Source organism: Colias croceus, chromosome 9 (assembly GCF_905220415.1).
Source record: "Colias croceus chromosome 9, ilColCroc2.1".
NCBI lineage: Eukaryota > Metazoa > Arthropoda > Insecta > Lepidoptera > Pieridae > Colias > Colias croceus.
The window spans coordinates 4,025,447-4,046,766 of NC_059545.1; the positions used below are offsets into that span (position 1 = coordinate 4,025,447).

General features: G+C 33.0%; 1 protein-coding gene across 3 annotated transcripts in view; it reads left to right on the forward strand.

Moving 5' to 3' along the window:
• Positions 1-21,320, forward strand: part of LOC123694666 (collagen alpha-1(XV) chain-like) — a 142,583-nt gene that overhangs the window by 47,881 nt on the left and 73,382 nt on the right. For all 3 annotated transcript variants that reach the window (XM_045640160.1, XM_045640162.1, XM_045640161.1), the window contains exon 2: positions 7,640-7,672. In XM_045640160.1, coding sequence (XP_045496116.1) covers positions 7,640-7,672 — 33 coding nt within the window. The remainder of the gene's footprint in view (positions 1-7,639; positions 7,673-21,320) is intronic.

A 21,320-nucleotide genomic window follows, 5' to 3' on the forward strand; every position in this document is an offset into this window, starting at 1 on the left:
TGTCTAGAGGAAATTGGAGAGTGATTGATTAATGTTACACGCGACGGGAAACCATGTAATCCTTTTCACGAAACCACATAAGTTTTATTCGCTCATACAAAAATAATTCAACAACGATGTATAAAACGTACAAAACATTCAAGGTATCTTATAGTCAGCTGTAATTTTCAAATAAATGCTTTAATTCTACAAAAAAGGTCACCGACGTTCTTAGCAAGGAAGGTGACTCCATATTCTAAAACCTCCTTCGTTTTTAATTTCGTTTTAAAAGAAATGAATTCGACATTTCAAAAATAGAATTAGAATAGAATTAGAAGAACTAATATTTCAAATATTATAGAAGAGTCGAGAGAAAAAATTGTCTATGAAATACGTGTTTCAAATAATTATTTGATTTGATGTTCTATTGAAATTAGCTTTTATTTTATAGAGCTGTCCCTTGATTGAATTTTGTCTACAAATTGTAGTTTATTTAGTTTCTTGAAATATTAAATTATAATTTTCTTTTCTTTGTCTTTTTGAAATTCAGTTTATGTTTCGTTCAATAATATAGAGACAAAACTCCGCCATTTTAAATATTGCTCCAAAACATTATACAAACATAGTAAAAATCCTATTATGGTACTATCCGACAAAAACAGTACACACAGGACTGCGTATAAATTACTCCAAGATAATAGATTTCACAAATACGCGGTTTTTCATTGTATTAACCGTTGTGCGCAACGGATGGCCGACATTAAACGTTATGATAGGGTCACTAGCGCCGTTAACCTGTGGTTTAGGTTATGTTACATTATTACCAATCGACACTTTTATGTATTCCATAACTCTTATAAAATGACATAATTATGGTTCGTCACTGTGTTATCTACACTAATGTTATAAAGAGGAAAACTTTGTTTGTTTGATTGTAATGAATAGGCTCATAAACTACTGGACCGATTTTAAAAATTCTTTCACCATTCGAAAGCTACACTATCCACGAGTAATATAGGATAGGTTTTATCCCGGAAATTCCACGGGAACGGGAACTATGCGGGTTTTTCTTTGAAAACGCGGGCGAAGCCGCAGGCGGAAAGCTAGTTGTATATAGTTTATTCGATTGTTTGAAACGAAGTGGATGATGTTACAAAGTGTTTTATGTTCGTTCTGAAACGGAATTTATCGTTTTGAAAGGGAAAGTTTGTGTTTTACATTGTTTGATATCGTATTTAAATACCGTATAATCAAGTATCAGTATACGCATATTTTTTTAAGGAGAGAGCCAATTTTTTATATCGCCATATTGGGAACTATTTATCACTTGTTTGGCCTTTTCGAATCTATGAAAAGATTGTCAGAATAACGTTAATCCTAATTAAATTGTTGTAATACGAACAACGTCATATTAAGGTTACTATTTTACCAAATTCGATTCCAGTTCAAGTTATTGATGTATATCAAAAACACAAAAATAGACAATCATAATAACATTAAGTAGTAGCCGTATTACATATTATCTAGTTGAGAAATCGAGTCAACTTGTTCACCGCTTCGGTACAAACAAATAAGCCATTCAGACCTTCCATTAAGTCAGGTGGGCGATATTTATAGCTCGCCATAATGCTTCATTTGCTTTTCCCTTACATAAATGTATTACAAAGTTACGAACACTGCGTGTGAATGTTGGTCTCAATGCACGCGAGAATGTGACATCGACACGCTAGTATATCCATTTGGGCATATATCACACGTATAATCCCATAAGATTTGGTGGTATCTGAATTAATAAGCGACTTCCCAGTAAGTACGGTTAGCAGATTCAGCAGGTTAACCCTCGGGAGTTGAGCGGATTATTAATGTTATATAACCTACTCGAACGGCTCTTAAAATTTACATACGATTGCACTTAACTTTAATACTCTAGGTTTAAACTGATAGAGATTGAATAATGAAGTTTTAATAGAAATTGTGTATATTATAAGTCATACAGGACAATGGAACAAGTTACATTTAATAATAGCCCAATACTACTTATTTATTTATTTATTAGACACACCAATAATGACTCAATTAATACAATTTACAGAAGTACATTAATCATTATTTCCTGAACTGAATTGGCCAAAAAGCAGGCGTATACAACAATTATAAAAAAACAGGTCTTAAAATTTTTCAGTTTTAAGTCTAAAAATACATAGTTAATCAAATTTATCATCCATTGAAAAAAAATAAGTATAAAAACATAAAATTCATTACACAATTACAAATTTATCAAGAATACATAAAATCATTACTACAATAATAACATGAATAAGGCGTAGGGATGTGACGACCCCATCGCCCCCGGTTGGCATATCTACAATAGATATCCCAACCGTGCAGTCAGTCACCCCGCAGGGCACCTTGTGGCGAGGTGTCGGGGAGTAGCGACCCCGCGGGAACCGAGCGCTCCCGGGGGAGGTCCCTGTCCTCACCTCTGGGCTGTCCCGGTGGCAGTTCGGAGTGAACAATGACGAGGTTCAGGATCTCCTACCTCTGGCTTGCCTTTGTTGGCCGTCCAGAGTGGAGCCGCTAGAGCTATATGCTCGGGGGTGGAAGTGTCTAATGGCGTAATAGCGGGGAAACCCATGGTGAAACCGGTGCCGCACCACTCTACACCCCCAGCCGTTCAGCTGATGTTGCCCCCTTATTGCCATTCTCGGTAACCTTTTTGGGAGCCCATCGACCGAACTGGCGAGTCACCATCTGCCATAATTTTCAATTTTTAATATTGAAAAGGCAGACGTCCATAGTCCCCATAGACCCAATATACCAGTCCATCTAACACCCCCTTCCATAACCCAGTTTTATTCATTTCCATTTTTCTGCAATAGTCCTACATTGGCCGCGGACTGCCCAGGGCTGTATCTCTATAGTGCAGCCATGGGCAGGCTGCGGCTGGTGTCCCACAACACATTAAATTCTCTAAAGGGCCTCTGCGTGTTGGACCTGTGTCCCCACGTCTTCTTCTTTGTCGATTCACTCTTGGCAGAGTGGTCGTGTGTCGAGTGGTCACGTTGAGACGTCCACATCGGTGGTAGAGGCGGACACAGCTTTCCGCACGATCTCCCGCCATCTCTTCCTGTTACTAGACTGTCTGGCGCAGTCTGATACGCGAATTCCTACAGCAGATTTCACTTGGTCGGTCCAGCGCATTGGTGACCTGCCGCGCGATCTGATTCCTTCCACCTTTCCTTGTACCACTAGCCGCTCAATGGAGTTGTTATCTCGCCTAGACACGTGTCCAAAGTATTGCAGTATGCGCGACTGTACTACGGTCGATAAACGCTGTTTGATGCCGAGCTCTTGGAGTATGGACTCGTTGGTGCGAAACTCTGTCCACGATATCCCCAGCATCTTCCTCCAGCACCACATTTCTAGAGCATTTATCTTCCCTTTTTCCAACTCGCGCACTGTCCACGTTTCTGCCGCGTAAAGAAAATGTCCCCACGTACGCCCTCCAAAGGACCGGGTATCATCCTTATGGCGATACCCGTGTATTATGGAGAGAGACATGAATAAAGTTTTGAAATTTTATACATCCATGAAATAAAAAAAATAAAAAAAAATTTAAAAAATAAGTCTTCAAACGCGAAAGCTTCAGTCAGCAAGTCTTATTTCCTACAAAATAACATGTACTTTACGTTAATGGTATATTATGTATAAATAGGTAAATCTATAATACCACTAATAATATGCCAAATATAGGTACCTTAACATTACATAAAAAGAACTCTACTAATTTAAAAGGTAAATTAAAGTCCTCATCAATTAATCTATTTGAGAAAACAAAATGATGGCAAGTTGGACATATAAGTGTTTTTGAGTTGTTCATTATAGTGTCGCTGTAATAGTTTATTCGTGAATAAATAACACATTTTACTCTTGTAACTTTTATCCATATGTTTTCTTCATGTGCATAATATGTTTCTCTTATTATTTGTATTTATTCTAAATATTTCATACTAAAGGTATTTAGTGTAGGACGTTCTTTCTGTCTATACAAGTATGTTCGCACACGAATCAATTATCACGCATTGTGAAAGCTGTCTAAGTGTATGGGAAAAGGTTGTAGAAAAGCCACAGGTCAAATTGTGTTCAATTTCATAAAGGGAATAATTGTTGTCCAATTTTGTATGTATCCACTAATTATTATGCTTACACGAGGCAATAAAAACTTCTAAAGAAATTTTATCGTAATTATCGAATGTCAAGAGATTACCTTTATTATTCAACTTCAAAAGAAAATGGTTGAAAAGAGAGAATTAATTAAAACAGCTATAACAGATGTGTAGAAAATTAAATTTTGTTTATGTAGTTGTGACTGTTATTTGTTATTTTATGATCATCGAATTATAAAGCGGCTTTCTACTAACAATGATTTACTTTTCACTATAAACGTCGAATATATAATTAAAATAGGCAGTTGAATAGACGAGTACCTACCTACTTATAAATGTATAAAATATCGCTATATCATATAAATGTATAAGCGGTCCGCCCCGGCTTCGCCCGTGGTACATATTTCGCAATAAAAATTAGCCTATGTTCTTTCTCAGGGTCTAAAGATTGTCTGTGCCAAATTTCATCAAAATCGGTCCAGTAGTTTATGAGCATTACAATCAAATAAACAAATAAAGTTTTCCTCTTTACCTATAATTGTAGATGACGTAAATTCCTATAATTTATCGTTAACAGATTATGGTTAAGAATTCGCACCTTCAATGAAATATAATTTTTTGTAGTGGTTTAAATAAAAATGGTTAGTGTTATGGATATTCGGAAATTAAAATATTTAATCAACTCCTTTGTAAAAAATTATTCAAGAGAAGTTCTATTATAGGAATAGACCAACTTGCTTAAACTTTTTATAAATTAGGACGTTACGTATGTTCTTTTCTATGTGCAGGCTCCCACTATCGAATACTTATACACAAGAAAACCTTATTTATTTGCTAGTAGGTAAATGCTTATAAAGAAATAAGAAAAGTTTTTTTTCCCTGCTTGTACCTTGTTATTTTAGTCACGTCAGAAATCGCTCTCTCATAAATATAAGCCAAATTTTTATAGGTGGAAGTAGGCGAGTAACATCTACGATTTATCATTGCTCTAGCGTTGTGCCCCGGCTTCAACTGTGAATCATATGAGTAGAAATAATATAGCCAGATTTTAACAAGGAGTTATAATCGACTTTCTAGATTCTTCTCTTTTAATAGTTAAGAGTTATACAATCGACTTTCAACAGCATATTTTGATATGAATTGAATTGAATGGTACCTATGTCAAAGATGATTGGTTTAAGATTGGTTTTATGACGGATTCACACTCGCATCCATCATTCAGTCCTCTATTTATGTCATTATTTCTGTAAGAGACCTTTAAATAGATTTCATAATAAAGTGGTTAACAATAAATTAACAAATAACACACAGCTCACTGTGATGTGTTTTCCTTTAAAAATTCAAACGAGTTCATTTGCAATTTGTATCTTTCTAGAAATAACGTTTTCAGAAACAAGAAATGCATATAGGTAATAACAGTAAGTATTATGTTCATGTCTAAAAAATACATTTCTAACTATATTATGCATTCCCCATCACACTATGTACTATTTCCTCAAGGATCAACATAACCTGTTACATTTAAAGGTACATTAGAACATATATATATAAATCTCGTGTCACAATGTTTGTCCTCAATGGACTCCTCTAAACCACTTAACCGATTATAATAAAATTCGCACACCATGTGCAGTTCGATCCAACTTGAGAGATAGGATAGTTTAAACATGTAGGTACCACGGGCGAAGCCGGGGCGGACCGCTAGTTAGAACGTAATTATTAAAACATATTCTAGCAAGCATCAGTCAAAGCAAATGTAAAAGTAAGTACCTACTACCCGCATGCCTTATAAGGGAGAGATAAACGGTAAATAATATCTTCATTGCTATCGGAAGTAGAGGCTATTAAACAGGCATATGGACTTATTTCGAGTCAATTATACTGGTAGTAAAGTCATCCATCACAGATTATCAACGCGTTTTATAGGGCGTCGTAAAACACAGCTTGAGTACTTTGATTGTATTAATTTGAGTAATTTCCTTTGTAACATGCTATCAGAAGTGCTATCGGAAGGAACGTCTGCTAAATTTATACAAACATTTTAAATAATACAGAATTAATTCAGTCTATATTCATAACTATATATTTTAAGTTATCTTTACTAGTATTATAAAGCTGAATAGTGTGTTTGTTTGTTTGTTGAACGAGGTTATTTCAGGAACTGCTGGTCCGGTTTGAAAAATTATTTCGGTGTTAGATAGTCTATTTATCGAGGAAGGCTATAAGGCAATACATCATTACGCTAGGACCAAATGGAATGGATTACTGCGGGTAAAACCGCTGGGCACAGTTAGTAAACAATAACTTCAAAATAGATTAAACAACGTAAAAGTGGATAAGTCTAGTAAACCAAAATTTACAAATATTTAACAAATCCGCTTATCTAGCCAAAGGTATTACAGTATTACATATACCTACAGTATTTCATCGGATCAATTAACAATAACTAAATTTGAATTAAGCTAAAATTTAATTGCGTAAAACATATCGTATTTAACACGTTTGCATCGTTATAGAGTATAGTTTAATTAATTTATAATATTGGTTTTAATCCATACTAATATTATAAATGCGAAAGTAAAGTCTCTGTCTGTCTGTCTGTTACTCAATCACGCCTTACCTACTGAACCAATTTGCATGAAATTTGGTATAGAGATATTTTAATACCCGAGAAAGGACATAGGCTACCGGGAAATAGGATAGGTTTTATCCCGGAAATCCCACGGGATTGGGAACTATGCGGGTTTTTCTTTGACTGCGCGGGTGAAGCTGCGGGTGGAAAGCTAGTATTGAATAATCTGCATAAATATGTAACTAGCTGCTATCCTGACAAAAGTTGTTCTGCCTTACTCTTATAACTTAGGGGTATGAAAATAGATGTTGGCCGATTCACAGATCTATCCGATAAGCATAAAATTTCATGAGAGTCGATCCAGTCGAGGTTTTATGGTAACTAACTAACAACAAGATTTTTATAAATAGAGAGATGATAGAAATGGAAACTGGGTCAAGAAACTCAGAACTTGATACCGTCCATTAGTATTAAAAACAAAAGAAAGTATTAATACACGTTAACCGCACTGCATACATGATGTCTCCTGAAGGCAACTATTTTTCCTCATTGCAAAAAAGTACCGATTAGTTCCGCCAAGGAATTAGCTTGTCACATTGTATAGAGACAGTACACCATTTATCTTTTGGTGACAACGAGCGGTGTCGCCAGCCAAGAGTGTTACTGCCTCACTTCTCAAACTACAAACAACGAACAAATTTGAACCTTATCCCCTTGCATTAAGCTTGGCAAATTGTAACCAAAATGTATAGAGTCCCATAAATCGTGAGATATCTCAAGTGGTACACCGTGTTGGTAAATTCGTAGTACGGATGCGGGATAAATCTTTCGATATTGAGGTGTTGACGTTTTAATTATTAGGTGTTATAACAGTTTGGGTGATAAAATATTATGTTTACTAATAAACTATTCTTACTTTCAGATTTTCGCCGATCTCGAGACATCGTATCATAAGGTATGTTTGCATTCAAAATAATACAAGTGACAAATTTATCATTTTTACTCTACTATTAAAATTTGCTCTCATTAATAAACAGTATTTTTTTTTGGCTTTATATAATATTATTATTCCGTACAATTATAAATGAAACAAATTATTATTCTTTAAAATATCCGATTCACAACATTTTTAAAAGTAGCTAGAGTCATGTGTTATTCTGAATTGTTCAATCACAACACATTTTGTAATTTCTCATTAAAAATTAAACACAATTAATAATGAGGAAGTGAATTATTGCCTATAATCATTTTATGATAAATATAAAATTGAATTACGAAACTTTTAATTGAACACACCAGCTGTGTAATCTTGAGAAATCGTTGATCATCACTTGCATTTTCACTCAAAGTGATTATATTACAAATCTATACTAATATTATAAAGCTGAAGATTTTTTTGTTTGTTTGAACGCGCTGATCTCAGGAACTACTGGTCCGATCTGAAAAATTATTTCGGTGTTAGATAGCCCATTTATCAAGGAAGGCTATATAATATCATCACGCTAAGACCAACGGGAGCGAAGCAATGCGGGTGAAACCGCGGGGAACAGCTAGTTTACACTATAGTGATTCCATTCGGGCGTAACTTCGAGGTGCTCATCAGCCTATTAGCTGAGTAATTAACTGCAAATTCTATTCATGAGTTACAAAACTTTCAGAATGTTGTAATGGACTTCGAATCTTTGAAACAAAAGACTAACAAGGGCTTTTGTTCCTTGAGAACTTCTATACTATTTGATTAAATGTCTTCTCATTGGTTACGCCGTTAGTACACCGACGCATTCGCGTGCGGCAGCGAAACAACGAAAAATCTGTCAGTAGTATGGCAGGTTTTCGCATATTATGATATGTCTCACTCTAGCACATAGATAGGTAGATGAAATAGTTGCGTCCTTGTCAGTATTGTTTCGCAAGAAACTGCGAAATGGCCATTACACAGACGCATTGCGAAAAAGTTGCGAAAACATTGCTGTTTACTAACGTTCCGCAGATATTTCGCTACGCAGTAGGTAGTTTCGCAGAGATTCGCTGCCGCACGCGAATGCGTCGGTGTACTAACGGTGTAAAGGCGTTAACTGAATGAGGATTTTAATTGCATTTTATTTCAGTTTAATGAATGCTGATAGTTCTGTTGCAGTTTAGTTAAAGCCCGCATTGTATACTTTTTCTATTGAATTGAAATCAATAGGTATTGGAAATGACACAGATTAGCTATGTATCCGCTTTTTAAATTTAAAGTTTAGTAGTGAACGTGTTAAATATATACCTTTATGTAAATAAGGCATTTGTTGTATTACAAAATATATTACAGTCATCTCATGTATCTATTGATATAATGGAAACGCATTATGTGTTTTTTGTCTGTATACCTAATTTATAATGTGCAAAATACAATAGTCTTATTCATGACTGAATAGCAAGGCAAGCATAAGTAACATAATATTATTAGTTTCAACTAACGCTATTCAAACCATTTCACCTGAAGGAATATTCATAAGAAAATGAGTTGAAAAACATAATATTTGTATAAAGTTAAACAAAGGTAAACGTTATTAATTTTCTCGCGAGACGACCGCAAAATGCCATTAGTTCCATCCTCACAATATAAAAGAAACTCGAAGGAATAAATTAAACAGTAGCATTGCAAGCAGCAATTCAACATTTTTTCCATTAAAATTTCTTAGTCACGAACGGACAAACTTCTTTGTATGCTAACTTCATGGCAACATTTTACAGTGTTGAATATTCAATCGCGAAAAAAGACCGTTTCCAAAAGGACAGTATAGATAAAACAAGTGGAATTTTTATTCCACTTGTTTTATCTATTCTAATCTATACTATAATATCATAAAGCTTGTTGTTGAGTTTGTTTGTTTGTTTGAACGCGCTAATCTCAGAAACTACTTGGTCCAATTTGAAAAATTCTTTCAGTTTAGGATAGCCCATTTATCGAGGGAGGCTATAAGCTAAGCAATGAAGAAATGCGAGTAAAATCGCAGGGCATAGCTAGTTAAGTATAAATAGTATTAACAATTAAAGCCATCCATTAAGGGCCAGATCTAATCTGTGTTGCAATGAGTAACGCTTGACCATTGATTTATGGATGCGGATAAAAAAACCGGCCCTGGTACATCAGCTAAGTTACCGTAACCTAGTTTATTAATTATAATAACAGTTAGCGTATGTTCGATTATAGAGGTTTTACTAGTTTGGGCAAGGTGGGGCTTTTAAATTAATAAAGAATTTGTCGGTACAAGATTATATTTTGTGATTTCCAATGTATAATATTATGTACCTTTCAAGTATGGAACTAAAACGTACACCTATACCTGAAATACCTACGTCATCTCGGTCAAAAACATCATCAAATATGTATCACTTTTATGTTGTCAGCGAAACTTGGGTGTAGGCACGATGAAGTTTAAATGAATTAAATCTGAAAATATTATTTCCCTTAACTATTTGGTTATTGTACTATTTTGATCACATTTATAGTATCTGCCTTTCACACGCGAAATATACTTGTTTAATATATGTTAAGTCTGTTCTTTATTCATTATATTTTATGTTAATTACAACAATAAGTATGGTTACTACTTGGTGTTTAGAATTTAAAATAAAAGAACTTCGGACTTAGCTCACCAGTTAAAAGCTCATTGTAATAACTAAATAATTTTAATTTATTTTACTCATTCATTGTTTTACATGACAATAAGGTAATAGGAATATTAATAAGGCTTTTATGCATATTAATAATTATTATATATTCCAATCCCTCCACAAATATGTTATAATATTAAAGCTCTGAACGCTTCGAATCCTATAATATTAGTATCTTGCTACCCAAGTCGTAGTTTACAAGAAAACAATATACTTACGAAAATATTGATCCTCTAATCAGTATTATAATAACAGACAATCCATATTTAAATTATAATAATTATGATATGACAGAATCACTTAACCAAAACAAAAGTAGTGATAGCGCAATTCTTGTAGATAGAGCAAGTTAAGGTTAGCTTCTTATAAGGCTACCTGATAAATATTTCAATGCTATAATTACGACACAACTCATTGAGTAAACCAAAACATTATAGATAACATACAGTAACATACAACGTTTTAAGAAGTAAGCTCTGTTGCCATGGTAACGAAAATATTACGAAGCACATACGACTATGAGGTCATCCATTTGACTGGAGTAGAGTGTGGCATCATTGAAGGGCTATAAAACTGAAATACTTATTAATTTATTAAATACTATCTTACCGCCCGCGGCTTCGCCCGCTTTGTCTAAAACCTAATAAATTATATACTAAAACCTTCCTCTTGAATCACTCTATCTATTTAAAAAAAAACCGCATCAAAATCCGTTGCGTAGTTTTAAAGATTTAAGCGTACAAAGGGACATAGGGAAATAGGGACAAAGAAAGCGACTTTGTTTTATACACAGGTTTTATACTATGTAGTGAAGTTTGCTTCATTCACTAAGTACCTTATATTCTCTTATACCAGTTATAAAAATACTTTTTTATAATATATATATGTATAAACACACGAGTTTATAACTATTGACTATTAAGAACACCGAGATAATTTCATCACGACCGTCCGTTCGTCTGTTATATTTAAAATTAGGTCTGCAAACAGGAATAGAGCAATATTAATAAATGGGTGACAACTGCGCAAAGGAACCGATGCTAATCAACGGTTGTGGTTTAATTCTAGTAATTTACTCTGGATCGGTCTATTTACTTTCAGAGAAATTTGGGTAGTTTAGATCTATGAAATACATTTATAATTCAATGTTCCGTAGATCGCTCTACAGGTAAGATTGTTCAAAATGTATTTGTCATTATATTATATTATTACTTAACTTTATTAGGTACACAAATCAAAAGAAAACTGATTCTTATTGATTTGAATAGTTTATTTCCTCATCAATATATACAAAAGTCGACTGATTAATTATTATTATCTAGATACTAATATTATAAAGCTGAAGAGAATGTTCTTTGTTTGAACGCGCTAATCTCAGGAACTACTGCTACGATTTGAAAAAATATTTGGTTGTTAGATAGCCTTAGATTTATCGAGGAAAGCTAGAGGCTATATTATATCTTCACGCTAAGACCAAAACCGCGATCAATTATTTATAAAATAATCATTAACAAACACATTCATTACACACTGTTCACTGGTCAATCACTTTTGGCACAGTTTTACTGTATTACAATAATTTTATTTCCTTATTGTAATACTGTGTTATTGGTTAAAAACCATACAATACGTAACAATAATACATAATTCATATACAAATGGCTTCTTTCCCACTCAATGTCATTTATAATCCTAAATATATTCTGCAGTTGCCAATATACAAAGATATTTTAAAGAAAGACCGCGGTCCTGTACGGAACCGTCACGTATTATGGAGATGTTTACATGTGACCGGAATATTGAGAATACTCTCATTGATGGCCAATACTTGTCTGGAAGTTGGAACGTATTTTATATTTTATAGAACCATGTGAGGTGTAACAATTTTGTAGAGATTTTAAAGTAAAATAAATACATTAAGCATATTCACATTACGTTTCATTGAAAATGAATTGGGAGATTGGAAGAGATAAATGCTTTACGTCAACTAACGTGCTTTCAAAAACTATTGAAAAATTCAAAAGAAATGATCTGTCAAATATTTTTATCATGACGTCACAAGTAAAATCTTAAAATCATGAAAATATTATCCCATTTAACAATATATTATAATAAACTTTTATATATTATTTTTACGTAAATCCGCAATTTCTTCAAAAGAGCTTTTCCTTCACAATAATTCAATCCTCAAAAATATTAGTCAAAATAATATTTTATATCGAAGCCTAGATGTCAAAACGTAAGGCCGGTTAGTTGCTACTTTAATTATAATATTATTTATATGTATAACTATAATACATAATAAACGTACCTAAATAAACCCTAGAAACTCCAAATCAAATGGCCCGTGGAATATATTGTACTCAGTTGGATAATAAATGTTATAAATGGTCTACAAATAAGATGAATTCCACGTCTTTAATAGCTTTGCAAAAAATTTAGTTACGTTTCGAATGAGCCCAAAATGTAAGAATATTATTCCCTTACATTAAAATTTTCAAAGTGGTTTCCTAAATTTTTATACATAATTGACCTATATGATTTTATCAGAATTCTTTATTATTATGTCTATTCAACGTATGTATTATAATTACAATAATTTGCAACTATTTGAATAGATTAGCGATTGTTTTGTGAAGGTTAACCGAATACAGATTGATAAGACAGTAAATAGAAAGCAGTCTCTTTATTAATAGACTACGGACAATCTATCTTTTATATTTTTACAGTTTCACTAAGTAGGTACTTATTATTAATATCCATTAATAGCATATACGATGATAAGGCACATTAATGCAATAAAAAATTTGTCACTAAAATAATACACATGACACCACAATTCCATTCTAATCCACACTGACCAGACACTAGGGTGTGAACAAAAATGTCACAAAATACTGCGTATAATACAAAGCAATTAATAACGCGCTCCGTATGAGGGACAGGTAATTATCTACACATGAAAACAATGGGTGCGTGGTCCTGACGGGCCATTAGACGAGCAATCAACTACGGCATATAGCTGCCTCGAAAAACACATACTGGTAATAGAATGTATTGGGAATTTGTGGTTGATACTAGCTTCACTTACTAGCTAGTAATGACGTCATGGGGAAGATTAGACGGGTATGTTTGTCATAAGTGACTTTGCTTGGTATATTATTATGATGATGATCGTATGGTTATTTTTAACAAAAGTGTATTTTGGTTGATTTTTTAATGGCATTTATATTAAAATACATGCTATAATTAATATTTTATAAATTCAACGAATAAATTAAATATTCATCTACCATGTCACACCAAATTTACAACGTATACCAATTTATATGTATTAATAACACTATAGTAAATACATAAAACACACCTGACCCTTAATCAAAACGTCATCCGCTGCACAACCAGCTTAAAAATGTAAAGCAAAGACACACTAGCTTTATTCACTCGCTAATGGAAGCTAGTGAATACTAAATCCCCAGGGTCTGTACATGCCCTTATATCCTATTTGCGACTCTAGAAACGATCCAAATACGCTGGCAACGCGAATTGAACATTTGCATTGCGGATTTGAATCTGTACATAGGATCGTCTTTGTAACCGTACATTGCTAAAATTCGAAAGCAGAATTAAGATCTTGAAGATGAACGTCTGGATTATGGAGTACCAATGACTTTTTTAAGTTATAGACTTGTTATTATTTACTATTTTTATCATGAAATTATTTTTAAAAGTATAAATACTAATATTCAAGAGGTACATAATTCGTGAATCAGGTTTATTTTTGAACATTTGAATATTTAACATAATGCCATCTAGTTTAAAAGTAGGTGAAGCTTGTCCATCTAATCTAGTCCCCTAATAAAGATATTCATAAATATTGTCTTATGTAAATACATGAATTTTATGCATACGTAGGAACATTATATGTCTCTTAAAAAACCAAACATTTTATTCAATAATCTATCCCACATTTTCGGCACAGCTGCATCGTTCAGTACATCAATATTATCTTTAGAATAGATTCCGGACTTAACTTTTCCAATATAAATTTGAATACAAAACATTTCATTTCACCAGCAAAAACAATTCCATACAACATTCCATTAAGATATTTTTGTCAATAACTTCGTACACAAAACAATATAAATATTAGATTGAATCGCTACTGTATATTTGGAGATTCTCTAGAGATACACAAAGTCTTGTAAGACGAACTCGACAGATAGAAATAGTGTTGTAAGGCTGCGTTTACACTAAAGCTGTGCGAAGAAAATGTATGGGGCAAGAATGTGTTGCGAAGCTCAAAATTATAGAACTAATTAATGTTTTGTATGTATATAATCTTGTACTGCTGAGCCTTTTCCACTAGAGCTATGCTGACCGAGGCGAGGTAAATGAAGCGATACTATTGGTTCTATCCCTTGCTACGCATCCTCGCACATCTCTTGTGGAAACGCAGCCTAATAGGACAGCGGCTTACAAAGGGACTGTGATTTGCATTGTTTTTTTTCCTATAAAAATTCTGGGAACGATGAATGCGTACTGTAAATGTATGTAGCTATTAGTGATGTTAAGATTTATATTGGACTTTATGTGCTAGCGTAAATTTTTGCTGCAATTCCATTAACATTTTTAAATCGAGTCACGGGTCAGGTATTGCTGCAATCGAAATTTAGCTTCTAAAAGTTATTTTTTCAATAACTACATACATATAACTACATACAATAACAACTATAAATTTAAACTATGTTATAATACTATCATGGAGCTATAAAAATTACAATACAATACCACTGAAACTTATTTAATATTTATTTTAACAATATAACTGTTTGAAAGTGATTTTAGTAATTAATTATTATCTTAGTCTAGCATATTTGCTACATATCCATTAGATGGAATTAGGTTGAAAACTGGTCTAGACTGAGCTTGTATGTCCTAATTGACTTGACAGATGTAGTGACTAACATGTCTAGTACTGAATACCTTAAGCTTTAATGTTTATTATAATTGAATTAGTTATAACGTTCTAATGGCATGACCTATAGCTAATTATTTAATACAAATTAACAAAAGTAATATTGTCAGTCTAATACATCGACAAAAGTAATGTTTTATAATATAATTAGGCATGATAAAATTTAAATAAGCTGAATAAATATATTATCCTATCACCCTATGTTATGATTTTTTATGAATTCTTTATGAAATTGGCATTGATCCCTTTTTCCCTTTACTTATTTTCAAATGTATATAAAGTAGGTACTTAAGTATCAGAAATTAGTACGATTACAACATGAAAAAACAAATTACTTAATCACTATAATTTACGATTCAAAATTGCTTTAAAAGAAACCCTATTGAAGAGAACGTCTGACTTTTCTTCTTCTATAATAATGAATTCATTACACATCATCCATCATGACTTCCACGTTCTCAAGATGTCTACTTCCATATTACTGCATTTATTAAGACATTACTCACAAAACAATAAACACACTCATAGTGTGTTGGGCGATTACCGCACTACGCCATGCTGAGTCACGGACATTGTTAATGTACATGTCTTCTTTGATTAATATCCATTTAACCCGTAAGAGATCTAAGAATCGATCTTGTTATTAGACTACGGACATACAGACGATAATAATCTCAATCAATGCAAAGCTAGGGTTAAGTAAAAGATTATTGAAAGCAAATATAAAAGAAAATCTGTGAAATTGTTTTCTCGACTGACCCCAATGCTGAATTTTGCCAAGTAGGTACCTGACCTGTTTATTACTTATTCGGGGTTTCTTCTCCTTGATGACAAAAATAAAATATAAAGTAGTAGATTTCCGCCCGCGGCTTCGCCCGCGTTTGCAAAGGAAAACCCGCATAGTTCCCGTTCCCGTGGGATTTCCGATATAAAAACTATCCTATGTGTTAATCCAAGTTACCCACTATATGTGTGCTAAATTTCATTGTAGTTTTTACGTGAAAGAGTAACAAACATCCATACATCCTTACAAACTTTCGCCTTTATAATAGAGATAGATAGATACATATTAGATATCAGTTAAGAAAATCGATCAGTGAAATAGATGGGAAATTTTATATGCGTCTTACACTATAATATGTATTTTTAGAAGGTATATGTATAGCATATTTTTTTTATGTATAGAAAGCCCACTATGAAACGTCTCTACATTTTTAAAGTACGTGATTGAAAATAATATCCCACCAAAAACATTTTCATGTAAAATGTTGCCAAGACGAGCCCATATGACTGTCAAAAAGTTATCAGATCTCATGTAGAGCCAAGCTTCTAACACTACACGCCCTAACTCTACAAGGCCTAACTTCACAAACTCTACACCTTAGTCAAAATATGTGGCTTGGCCATTTCGCTACATTCACATCGGCGTAAGGTGAAAAATTAATTCACTGTTCATTACTTTTGTGTTATACAATAGTTCTTGTAGTAACGAACGGCCAAGCCACATATTTTGACTAAGGTGTAGAGTTTGTGAAGTTAGGCCTTGTAGAGTTAGGGCGTGTAGTGTTAGACTTAGAAGCTTGGCTCTACATGAGATCTGATAACTTTTTGACAGTCATATGGGCTCGTCTTGGCAACATTTTACATGAAAATGTTTTTGGTGGGATCTCATTTCTTTTTGTAAGTTGTTTGTAACAAAATTTTATATGTCGATTAAATTTTTTTTTTAACAAGGAGTACCTATACATAATATATATATATCTAGGGGAACCAAGTTTTAGATTATTAGATTAGACCTCTAGCGTTATCAAAATTTAATTTAAAATTACAGGTCTCATACAAACTCCCATACCCTAGTTTAAGGGGTTGGGGGATGAAAGTTACAAGTTTTATAATTTTTTTGTTGTTTGTGTGCTAATACTAGCTTACATACAAAATTTCAGCTTTCTATGACATTAGGAAATACCTTAAGAATTTTGATGATCATCAGTGAGTCAGTGACGAAATAAGCGTTTTTTAGATATAAATAAAATCTGAAGTATAAAAGCTAATGTAATTAAAACTTAATATGTTCAATAAGTCCGCTATTGACAATATATCCCGAAAATTTTGTTGATCTAGCATAATCCAAACCCAAGTTATGAGGGTTCAAAAAAACGTCGAAGCGCTTCGAGAAAAGGTAGGTAGTGCCCGTGCGCTTCGCTTGTTCGCTTGGCTCGTCTTGGCGGGGGCACTACCGTGCCCCCAGATATAGAAGGTGACTTAAGGCTAGTTGCAGAGCTTGACCGACCATCAGTGCGTACGTCAGTCGCGCTTGTCATATGTATGGAAATTCATGAAACCGTTCATATAGCTAGACCGACCATACGCACGTGTATTGTCATGCGCATTAGTGTCATAGTCATACATTTGTTGAGTATCGTCAGTACCGACGGTACGCACTGATGGTCGGTCAAGCTCTGCAACCAGCCTAAGATTGAAAGTCGAGATGGTCTTTTGACTTTTATTCGGTGCAATATGTCATTGTATTATGTATATTCAATAATGGACGCTCATTTACAAAAATTAATGATTACATTTCGTTATTAAAGCATATACCCTTCGTGAGAAATATGATACATTTGCTTGTAAATCAGGCGTATGCATCTTTGATCTTTTTTCAGAGCCCTTCAGCGATAATTAACGGCTAATAATAAATCTAACTGCGCTAATCAAGTTGTGTGGAGCTCACAGCTGCGTTTAATTTGTCTGAACATTTCTTTGTGCTTACTTGTGAAGCTTTCGTAATGGTGCGTTCATATTGGTGTCGTTCTAAAACAGTTTTATGGGGAAGTTATTTATTTATTTGATAAAATGTTCGGTTGGTTTATTTAATGTACAATTTTAACTTATTAAATTTTAAAATGAACAAACTTTCAGCCTGCGACTTAGCTCTCATTTTTTTGTAAGAGCTATTATAAGAGGTGTTTTACACATACCATTCTGTTAAATGGAGACCTATATATAAAAGCACTAGCGGTTGGCTCAGGCATCGCCCTTGTTACATATAATATAGCTTATAGCACTCAGGGTTCACGATCAATGAAAATGATTGTTGTAATCAGTCGAGCAGTTCCTGATAAAAGTGCGTTCAAACAAACAAACAAAACTCTATTGCTTCTAGGTCATAAGGATAAGACTTAAACGTAAAAAGAACATTATGCAAGCACCCTTAACTTCTCCTATAATGAACTTCTTCAATCTTTGCTCCTTTTGCCAATTATTAACAACTGAAGACTGTTCTCAAACGCTCGGACGGTTTTTAAAATTACAGATGGCTTGATTTATCTTGAACACTAGATAAGTTGAGCACGTTCCAATGGTTTTATTTATGGATATTTAATTGCTTCACATAATTTAATATACAATAGTGTAGTTACGGAAATGGTTTATTTTAAGAGAGTGTACTATATGTATTGTATTAAGTTGATCTCTTAAAAGTCTTATTTTTAATTTTACGTTTAGAATGAACAACAGGTTTAGATCGCTAGGTAATTTTATAAAAGTATCGACTAATAGTACACATAACAACAACTACAAAATATGATACAATCACAAGCTAAACAATAATAATACCTTCAATATGGAAAAGTCATATTAATACCATACTACATTGAGATTAAGAAAAATAAATATTTGAAATATAAAAATCGAGGTAAAAATAACAATGTATTTGTTAAGTATTTCTTGAAGAAGTCTCCCTGTCCTCAAGGGACTTAAGAGGGTGTACAACTATTTTGTATTAAAAATATACTTGGATATAATAAGATTTATCTAGGCTAACCTGAATAAATGATTTCAGATAGCGCGAAAATAGGAAGAACATACATTTATTAAATAGACTAAAATTTTGTAGGTTATGTATAAAAAATAATGATCACAATTCTAATTATAGATAAATAGATAAATATTAAACATTTGTATGACTAAAAATAATATTTAGATATTAAACGAAATAAAATTATGCCTTAATTAATGATGTAAGAGTTTCATACATATTATAACATTTTTATTATGGAGTTTCGTAGGACGGTCTCTTGAGAGTATCACAGGAAGCAATGGGAAATTCTTACGAAGTACAAAGAAATTAAGAAAATACCAAATCCATACATTTGCATTGAAATAAAAATTAAGAATAAGGGAATACACTACAGACTACATTACGTATGTACTTGTAATATGAAATTCGCCTCAGCAATAATATTAACAAGTTTATCTCGCTTCGATAGCTAATTGAACCATTGTGACAAACGGAATGCCAGACATATTGTTATCTCCCTACAACCGGACAACCACACATGATGATCCCTCCGCTCCCATTATTCCACCTCCAGACCCTTGTGTATTGTTAACTGAAGGCAGTATCAGGGGTCAAGCTTAAGTGGTGGCTCCGACCTACCATACAGTCACGTAATAGTGTTATGTTGTCTTTGTAAACGCTCAGCTGTGAACGAAATATTTCACCGTTTCCCGTAGCGTAGGTATAACAACGTCTGGTTGCTTGTATTGGAAAATTGAAGACAGGTTTACTTGCTATTGGCTTTTAAATCTGATTTATTATTAACTTTATTACATAATTTCAGGTTCCTCACTACATAAATAAATGCGAAAGTAACTCTGTCTGTCTGTCTGTTACTCAATCACGCCTAAACTACTGAACCGATTTTCATGGTATGGAGATATTTTGATACCCGAGAAAGGGCATAGGATATTTTTTACCCCGGGAAAATGACGCAATGCCGGAAATCCCACGGGAACGAGACCTATGCGGGTTTTTCTTTGACTGCGCGGGTGAAGCCGCGGGCGGAAACCTAGTTTCAAATAAATGTAAAAGCTTTTAGTACATTCATATAATTGTGGTTAAAATTTGCAATGTAATGAAATGTACTAAATAAACATAATTATACATTGGTAACTATTCCATCGTATCGATAACAATATTGTAATCGTATCACGGGTCACTCGTAATTAATTATAATGTTTGTTAAATTAATTAAAACAAACATTAATATTAAATGGTGCCACACAAGTAATTTGCAAGTGGGTCGCGGCTTATTTATTAAGTGAGGCAATATTATTCATAATGCAATAAGTAATATGTATAATATAGAGACTATTAATTTAAATTTGTAAGTTATCACTCGAATATTATAAGCTGTTTGTATGTGTTTGTTTGTCTCTAGCATAAATGCGTACATATCTACTGAAGAGGTTTGATTGAAATATGCTGGAAACTTATTGTCAGCCAAAGCAAGTAAAGTATGTAATAACTATAGTAGAGCCATTTTAATAGGCAACATTTGACAGTTCAACAAAATTCAACAACGTAACCTACTAACGACGACATAGAATAACATGATATTTCGTTTTGGTTAGAACTGCACATTTGCTTAACTTTTTTCAATTACGATTACATATTTATAATAATAATGACCGATACAAGTAATTTTAAGATTTCATTTTACTGATAAACCATCCTAAACATAATAAACAATTTCTGAATTGAAGAACTGACGTCGCTACAATTTTGTGTCAATAAACCTTTTTTCTTTTTAAATACTAGAGACGTTACTCTAAAAATCGAAATCTGACATCTAGAATCGAATGCATTGATTACTTGTGAATAAAAATCATCATAAATTAATAAATTCGATTGACAAATGTTTCAAATCCGTATCGATTAATACACTTTAATCGATTTTTTTAAGCAGGTTACCTCTCTTCGAAGATAAAATTGATAGACGTCAAATGTTGCCTATTAAATTGGCTCGACTATAATAACTAATAAGTATAACTTTTAACAAGAACTAAAACTCGGTAAGAAATATCTATCTGATAGATACTTATTAAACTTGGCTGACACTGACTTCTAATACATAAGTGAATAACGCTTATAATAATTATTTTTAATTTATTTTCACTTTTG